The 9,148-nt window shown below is 33.4% G+C and overlaps 2 protein-coding genes across 3 annotated transcripts in view; one reads left to right on the top strand and one right to left on the bottom strand.

Moving 5' to 3' along the window:
- Window positions 1-9,148, top strand: part of Eml4 (EMAP like 4) — a 157,980-nt gene that overhangs the window by 93,686 nt on the left and 55,146 nt on the right. The window contains exons 4-6 of one of the 2 annotated variants that reach the window (XM_010604928.3): window positions 2,159-2,332; window positions 4,419-4,544; window positions 4,962-4,987. In XM_010604928.3, the coding sequence (XP_010603230.1) occupies window positions 2,159-2,332; window positions 4,419-4,544; window positions 4,962-4,987 (326 nt within the window). The remainder of the gene's footprint in view (window positions 1-2,158; window positions 2,333-4,418; window positions 4,545-4,961; window positions 4,988-9,148) is intronic. The other variant, XM_010604929.3, reaches the window with a different exon arrangement.
- Window positions 5,361-9,148, bottom strand: part of LOC104848775 (cytochrome c oxidase subunit 7A-related protein, mitochondrial) — an 84,401-nt gene continuing 80,613 nt past the window's right edge. The window contains exon 4 of the mRNA XM_010604932.3: window positions 5,361-5,379. Within this exon, the coding sequence (XP_010603234.1) occupies window positions 5,376-5,379 (4 nt within the window). The 3' untranslated portion in view covers window positions 5,361-5,375. The remainder of the gene's footprint in view (window positions 5,380-9,148) is intronic.

The following is a 9,148-nucleotide window of genomic DNA, read 5'->3' on the forward strand; positions in this document are numbered from 1 at the left end:
TAAAAATTTCTTCTAGATTTAACATTTTAAGTCATTGTTACAGAATCTAGACTTTATCTTTCAAAGAATGCTAAAGGTAGGTCCTGAGCTCCACTTTTAGTTTTTTGTTTTTTGTTTTTGTTTTTTTTTGTACTGGGGATTGAACTCAGGTGCTGGAACCACTGAGCTAAATCCCCAGCCCCTGAGCTCCACTTTTAGAAAGAAGGAACAAATTATAAGTTAAACAAATTAAAAGTAGGAAATTTTAATACCACTTTTTTAAAATTTCCACACTGTATCTAGTAACAGTTCGGATTCACCTGAGGGTTTTACATAGCTATTGTGTTGTTTCTGTGTGTGGTGATCAGTACTGGGCAGAATAGTGTGAGTGAGTAAATCTAAGACCAGCTGAGTTTGTTACTATATAATGCAGGGGCTGTGTATTTTGCTTTTAAGTAACCTAGAAGAAAAGTTCTTATAAGTTGTCCTGGGCCCACATGAAATTAGTTGTCCATGCATTCAAGATAGTTTGAAGACCGACAAGAAAAAGGTACCCTCCAATTCTGTTTTGGTTTTTTATTCAAAGTTTTTAATTTCAAAGTTCCTCTAATATTTTTGAAGTAAAAATTTCTTAGCACACACTTATAAAAAATTTAACATGAAGTTAATAATCAGTGGCTGCTGTGAAGTCAGAAGGTATTAGAACTGAATCAGATTAGAAATGTCCCTGCCAAAATGATAACTTTTTTTTTTTTTTGGTACCGGGAATCAAACTTGGGACCTTATGCTTGGGAGGCAGGCTATGGCACCATTGAGCTAAATCCTTGGCCCTGTTTTAACATTTTTAACCAGTATATGATAAATTGTGTATACTGTGTATATTTGTTTAAGATGTTTTTGGAATCCCCTGGCCCTGTTACAAACATTTTTAACTAGTGTATGATAAATTGTGTATATTATGTATATTTGTTGAAGGTGTTTTTTGAAACTTACGTCCTCATTAATTATATACCTTATGGTAAAATTACAAAATGTGCTTTAAGAAGTATAGGCAGTTGGTAGTTTTCTGCCTTTTCAGCACTGGAATGAAGTCTTAATCCCATGTATTATAATATTGTCAAGAATGTTTGTGCCATCTAAGTACTCTTGTTTTCTGATACAGTTAGGAATGGAAGGTAGTTCACTGTTGAGTCAAAGTGTATACCCATACATACGTTAAATATAATTAAAAGCAAAGCTTTCAACCCCCTTTCTAAACCTGAATCTCTGATCAAATTCCATATTGACTCTTGAATAAAATATGCCCATAAATAAATTTTCATAGTTATCCCCCCCCCCGTACTGGGGATCAATCTCCATACCTTGCACTTGTGAGGCAGGTGCTGGCACCACTGAACTAAATCCCCAGCCCTCTTGTTTTATTTTTAAGGGAAGAGTAAGAAATCTAAAACCTGGTAAAATGATACAATAATTAGAACCCATCACTTTTTCTATGATTTAAAGAAAAAAGTGTCACTTCAGTTTAATAATTTTCTAAATGTGTAAGTCATGTGTAATCATTCAGTCTAGTTTTCCTAGAACTTTAGAACTTGTGATTCTTGTTCCTATGTATATTTTATCCATTTTCTTCATATTTACTTAACTTAATCAAAATAACTTACATAAACAAGTTTGGGAAAACAAACTCTTGGGTAACCTCAGTGATGAGGCTGAGGCTGTAGCTCAGTGGTAGAGAGTTCGCTTGGCCTGTGGAAGGCCCTGAGTTAGATCCCTGGCCCTGCCAAAAAATCACGAGGAGGGGTGGAGGATTGCTGGGAGCTGAAGTGTGTGGAGGAAATAGGGAGTAATATTTTAAGCATTGAACATTAGTACTTTGGACATCTAGCATTTATTTTGCACAGGTAATGGAGAGTGTCACTAGTCTTCTAATTTGAGTAAGTTGAGGTCTTCGTTTTCTAAAATTTACTTAGATGGCAGAATTCACTTCAGTCTTTATTGAAGATTTTAATAGCGTCCAGAATTTTCAAAGAAATATTTTTCCTTATTTGATAAAAGCAGTATAAACCATATTAGCTGTATGATTTAGAAATTTAAATTATATAATAATCACTTTCAATCATTTGATTTTTTTTTCATTTGTTTAAATCTGTGTTATTCCATGTCATACTTTATTTTACAGTGGTACAGAAAAAAAGAAAGAAAAACCACAAGGACAGAGAGAAAAAAAAGAGGAATCTCATTCTAATGATCACAGTCCACAAACTCGAGCATCACCTTCTCCCCAGCCCTCTTCACAACCTCTCCAAATATACAGACAAACTCCAGAAAGCAAGAATTCTGCTCCCACTAAAAGGTTTTAACTGTCCCCGAGTACAGAGCCAGGGAATGGTTGTAAAGATACCTAAATTCTGTGACTTGGGTAAAAGTTGGCTATCCATGGAATCTGAGAGAGAAGCCTGATGGCTTTTTTTTCTTCTTTGTTGTTGTAATCTGCATTTTAGCACATTGTGAAATAAAGATTTAAGGTCAGAATTTCTTAGGGTTAGGGAAAAGAAATTACATTGTAAATAGTCTGGTGAAAGGCACAAATTGCCTATTTAAAAATGAAGACAATATTTTCATAAAGTACAGAATACTTTTAAATTTATATATGGTTATGTATAAGCTTGTAGCCATGGATAAAAAATGGCCATATGTCATTATCCTCACCACATTTTGGCATCATTACAACCTTCAACTTGCAGGGGCCTTCTCAACAAATAGCTTTTTGTTGTGGCTGCATCTCAGTTTCAGTTTTGGGTCTTGGGAGGATAAGTTCTTGCTTGATTAGAGAAATGAATCCATTTCGCCTGGTCTTGTCTATGCAAAGACTTGCTTGAGGGCTTCTGGGTCCATAATAATTAATATTTTCAAGTTATAAGAGGGGGAGAAGGGAAGAACATTCTAACTGTATGTGAGCCAAAATTGAGGATCTAAACCTGCATGCTGGGAGTTCACTGCTACAGCTACCTTATAATCAGATACTGAGACCAACTTAATTAAATTTGCCTGTTTTAGATATGCTGTTCAAGTTTTATCATTAGATATTCTTTTTAATCGTTATACTTCTGCTTAGAAATCTCAGGAAACTTACTAAACCACTCCCAGAACTCCAGAACTAGCTAGCATTTTAATAAAATACGTGACAACCATTCCTGAAAGATTTATAATACATTTTTATTTGACCAACTTAATATTTTGCGCCAAGTCTGTAATGGAAATTTGGGAAACTAAAATACCCTTCACTTGTGCTCGCTTTGACAGCACATATACAAAATACCCTTCACTTGACTGATGTACGTTTACCATTTACAAAATGCTTTGTCTGTGTCTTACACAGATTTTATGCTAAGTGGTTTTTAATTCTTCTTCCTGGTCTCTTGTGGAATTCTTGCATATAACCTATTGATGTTACGCAGCTTTGGATTGTGTATGGTTAAAGGTGGCTTTTTTATATAATCAATCTCTTTAAGGTTCCGATTTGACTTGGTGTCTTCTTTCTCCAGAATCTTTTTTTCAGCTTCTTGAGGTCTCCTGGAAATATGCTTACTCTTCTAAATTGCCCTTTGGATATACTATTGCAAGAAGTATTGAAGACTGGATGAGTTTTAGGATAGTTAACAATGCAACCAAAAAGTAATTTATAAATAAAAAATTTCAGTTGTAAATATTAGGAATCAGCATTGGTAATGTCACTTTTTATGTCAAGGCTTATTTTAGATCAGGGATAAAATTGTCTCAAGATGTAAACATGAGTTTCACTTTTACTCTTATCATTTAGGAATTGTCATCTGTACCACATAATTTAATTACATGAGGACATAATTACATACAAAACGAAAATTGCAGCCTTAGAATTCAGTAGTTATGAGAAAATTCCAATTTTTGTTAACTACAAGTTATGAGAGAACAAGGAGTGGTAGCACACTCTTGTGATCCCAGCACTCTGGGAGGGTGACGACCGGAGGATCACAGCCTGGGCAGTTTAGCAACACCTTGTCTGAAATTAAAAAAAGTCTGGGAATGCAGCTCAGTGCAGAGGCCCTGGGTTTAATCTCCAGCACTACCAGAAGAGAGAAATATTCCCAGAAGATGTAAGCAAATATGTTATTTCTGATAACAGTAAAAAAAAAAAAAAAAAGTATCGCTTTCTTTTTGTCAGATAGTATTGTTCTAGTGACTTTTCTGAATAATAATGAAAATTATAAAACAGACTTGCTTATTGCCTTGTTTAACTCCTTTACTCATCCAGGCAAAGCCTTTCAACTAATCCTTCCTTTTCTTTTCTGGATTAGCTTTAAGAAAGTGTTAATTGCTGCTTTTGTGTTCTTTTTAAACTGTCACTTACATGTCAGTGCTACTTAGAATCTTTCTCTAAGAAATTAATATGTTTTTCCTAGTATAAAACGACCAACAGCCGAAAAGTTACATAATTCATGGGAAAATTCAGATGATAGCCGTAACAAATTATTGAAAACACCTTCAGCATCAAAATTAATATCAAAAGTCACAAAAAATACAGACAGGTAAGTAATACTTTTTTACATCTGCAAATTGTATTCATATATATAATTTTATATAGATAGATATCTGCTGAGAATTTTTTAAATTATAATTTATGTAATTTTTTTTCTTCTAAAATCTGAGAAAAACTTGTCTTCCTGTTAATACTCTCCAAGTCAAGTAATCTCAATAATCTTGTAAGATTTGGATGCTTTTCTTATGTTCTTTTTATGCTTTCACATGTTTAAGTGGTCTTGTAGGCTAGTCATTGTTTTGTAAAGTTGATACCAGAGAGAAATTACAAAATGTGATATCTGAATTTCATCTCTAGATTTATCTAAGGTGTGGGCAAAGACATTGAAGTTTGCATTTTCTTCAGATGACTCTAATGTTCAGCCACATAAAATTATAAAATAAATATATTTTTAATTCCTTTTTAGGCATAAAGACGTCATCATCAACCAAGGTAAATTGAGTATCTTTTTCAAATATTTATTTTGTTTTTTGTGCATATGTTTAATTTTTTTAAACTGATAAGAATGTGAACTTACTTTCAGTCAGTATATCTTATTAGCTCATAGTAATCAGAGACATGTATTTCTGTAGTTATTTAAGAAAATACTCAGTTTTTTGGTAAGATATGTTATTTTTGTCTCAACTAGCAAAAATGGCAACCATGATAAAAACAGCCAAGGTAAGAATAAGCTACACAGTTAGTTGTCTTCTAAATTAATTTTTCTTGGATCTCTTATCTGGCTTTTCATTACTACTACTATCCGACTTTCCTTTTAACAAAGAAGATGTGGTGGTTGGAACTAGTGAATCCAAGTGGCTTTAAAGAAATCCATCTTCTGTCACCTGTGAAGATTTAAGATGATCAGTAAAAGTAAATACAGCTTTACAGAAGGATAAAATGTTTTCTCCCTTTTAAAAAAAAGTTATACTTAGAAAAGCCATTTAAAAGATTAATAAATTTTAACTTGAGTTCCTGTCTTTCCAACTTCATTGCAAATAATCACTTATTTCTCGACACAAGACTAAAAATATGATGAGTCTAGCAAACCTTCCTCTTAAATTTTTTTTATATCTATTATTATTTGTAGCTACTTTCTATTGTTGGCTTGTTCTGACCACAAAAGAACAGACTTTCCAAAAAAAAAAAAAACAGACTTTCTGTAAATGTACATTTAACTTAATTGCAAAGTAGGTAAATTTCATAATGTTTTACATTGCCTGCAAGTTTAATTGAAGCATGCTGTTCCAAGTGGAAGCATATCTTTTCTGTGCATGCTTTTCACAGCTCATTTTTATAGGTCATTGTTATCTTTGTTTTCTGGGCTATTAGCCAGCTAAATTGTAGGGTTTGTTTGTTTTTTTTCATACTGGAATCAAACTCAGGACCTTGTGCTTACAAGGCAGGCAGCGGAACCACTGAGCTAAATCCCCAGCCCTGTGGTTAGAATATTTGTTAGACATTTGACTTTATTTCTGTGGTTTTTTACTTCCATAGGTTCCAGTAAAAAGAGAAATATTTATTTTTTGTTGTCTTGAATCATTTGTACACAGAAATTATAAAAGAAGTTGAATTTTTGGTGACATTCTTCTCTGTTGGTCCTTAACTTTCTCCCATCATCAGTATGATAACTATATTAGTTACTAAAATAATTGTATTAGATAAAGTAATGAGGGCCAAGGATTTAGCTCAGTGGTTCTAACTCCTGCCGTGCAAGCTTGAGTTCGATCCCCAGTACCCCCCCAAAAAAGATTAAGTAGTGATTCAGCTACTATAAGAAAAATGAAATATTATCTACAGATATTCTTATTATATTATATATTAAAATATTTTTCTTTAAATGGTTATATAGCACAGGGACATACAGTGGACAGAGCAGTGAATGGAGCGTCTCTGTGTTTAGGGTTTGGAATTGGCTCCTCTGTATAATGCCAGGCCTAATAACAACATGTTGGAGATTTTTAACCTCAAAATAGTAACTGTAAAACTGCACAGGACTGCTAAAAGATGAAATGATATATATGAACATACTTTTTTTAAAAACACAGGAATTATAAGTGTGTACTGTTATTAAATGTGCTAAAGAGCTCAAATTTTTGTAAGATCAGTGTAAATGAGAAAGGACTGTTTGTCTTTCAATTCTGTGTTGTTTGTTCTTTGGAGAGAAAAAGGAAATTAAGATTGGTATGTGAGAATGATTTGTGTTGATGACACAGTTTTCAAAATTATTCAGGTAAACAAGTAAGTTATTTAAAAGGGGAAGGATTTTGCTGTAGAATAATCACTAAACAGGCTTTTAGTCAGTGCTTGGGAAGAAGGATGGAGTGAAAAGTTGGGAAAGTATTTTTTAAAAAAAGTTTTATTCTGTTGCTGACATTTTATCTTAAAATATTGTCCCCAATGAAAATTGATGTCAAATATTGCTTGAAATGTGAATCTGGTATAATTACTACATCTTATCTGGAGAATAAACTTTTATCATTGGAATGTGTCCACAAGAACTCTTTTTCTTCAATGTGTTGTATAGTTCAGGCCTGGTAGTGATTGAGGCAGTGGCTATAGAAAGAAATAGATAGATTCTGGATATAACTAGATAGGTAGAATGTGAAAAATAAAGAGTAGAGGGAATCTAGGAAGACTAGCTTAAACACCTAGGTAAGTGACATCTGCTGAAAAAAAAATTTTTGAGGAGTAGATAAATGGAAAAGAATGGGAATGTGGTTTGCATAATTGTCTTTCTGTTGGCTTTAAACTTAACCTACATGTAGAGATGTATAGCAAGCAACATAATAGAGATGTTTAAACACATAGATTTTGGAGTTTGGAGACTGGTTCCATCATTGAATTAGCTTTGGTGTTCCTGGGAAGGTTACTTTACCTCCCTAAGTTTTTGTTTTCTTATCTATAATTGAGATAATAAGCCTTCTATAGGTTTTTGTAAAACTTAGCCGTAAAGCATTTTAACACAGTGCCTGGCAGATACAATGAAATAAATTTTAGTTAAAAATATGAGTCCAGCAGTAAAAACTTTGCACTCAAATAGAGTAAGATGAAAAGACAACCATTAAATAATCTTCATTTGCCGTAAGTTGTAGATCTCCTTTTAAAGTTTGGTATTCGATGTGCATGGCAACTTCATAACACATTTTCGTATATTTTAGTTAAAATGCTAATATCTATATTTTTTGCAAAATCTTTAAAATATGATTTATTAATTTCTCTAGCTCTTTTTTTGACAATGACAAGTCTGACTTGTTCCAAGCCACCTGCTTTGATTTGGGAAGATTTCGGTGAGTGGTAGCAGAGAAACTGCCTAAAAGGCCTGTGTCCTTCAGACACCACAGTGGTCCAGCTCTTAGGCAGAAGACAGGAAGTAATGGTTGATAGCAGTAGGAAGTGGGATGGGATAGTCTCAGGCCAGTGCGTGGGGCTAGGTGTGAGGGGAAGGACAGACTATGCCACTAAAAAGAGGCTGGCACTAACCCAAATCTTCATCTATGCCTTGAAGCCTGAATCCTTTTTCATTACTCTTCTGCTTAATTCTGGTTCTCTTCTAGTCACAACAGAGATGAAATCCTCACACAAGTTAAAAATTGACTAAATTTTAATGTAGGACATGTCACTGTGATTATGTATCCAGTATTTCTAACATTGACCAACATTTTCTCAACTCTCCTTCCCTTCTAACTACTCCAGCCTCTACTGTACTTCTGAGAGATCACCTCTTTTAGCTTCCAGGTATGAGTGAGATGATGAGTTCCTGTCTGTGTGCCTGGCATATTTCATTTAACATAATGTCCTCCAAATGTAGTTACACTGTTGGAAATGACAGAACTTCCTTTTTTAAGTGAGAAAGAGTAGTATCTGTTTACACTTAGACAAGTTCGTATCTTGGTTGTTGTGAATATTGCCACAATAAATGTATGAGTGCAGATATCTTTTCAAGATAATTGATTTCATTTCCTTTTAATATACCCAGAATATACTGGTACAAACCCAGTCGTGGGAGTGCTAGATCTCAAAGTGCTGTTTTGTTGTCCTGTCATACGCCCCTCTGCTGTGGGGATTGAATTTAGGACCTTGTACTAGTGAGGCAGAAGTGGTGCATCCCTGGCATGCTGCAGTTTGTTAACACACAACTAATTGGTCATACTGAGAACCTGAATGGCTGAGGGCCCTATTGGAAATAAATCTGCTTAAAGAGAACACTTTCATCACTAAATTCCACTCGTACTTCCTCTCACAATACTACTTTACTACTCTTAAGATTAGAATCATTCTTGCTTAACTACCAAATCAATGAAGTAATATTCTAACTGTACAGATATATTAAAGACCAGTTAAGATATCTTGAGAAATTGAGAACTAATTGAGTATTTGTTACTAAATATATATCAAATAATACTTCTAAAGTTATGAAACTCATACTTTCTATAATCCTATGACAATTTATGTAACCAAATAGGTCAAATAATTTATAAAATTGGAGAAATAAAAAGTTCTGAATAATCTTGTTATTGTAAAAACTATTACAGTTTTGATGTTTATTCTCCTTTATCATATATATATATATATCTATATATATATATAGATATATATATAGATATATATATA

This window comes from Fukomys damarensis, unplaced genomic scaffold (assembly GCF_012274545.1).
Source record: "Fukomys damarensis isolate Sample0158 unplaced genomic scaffold, DMR_v1.0_HiC HiC_scaffold_2, whole genome shotgun sequence".
Classification (NCBI taxonomy): Eukaryota; Metazoa; Chordata; class Mammalia; order Rodentia; family Bathyergidae; genus Fukomys; species Fukomys damarensis.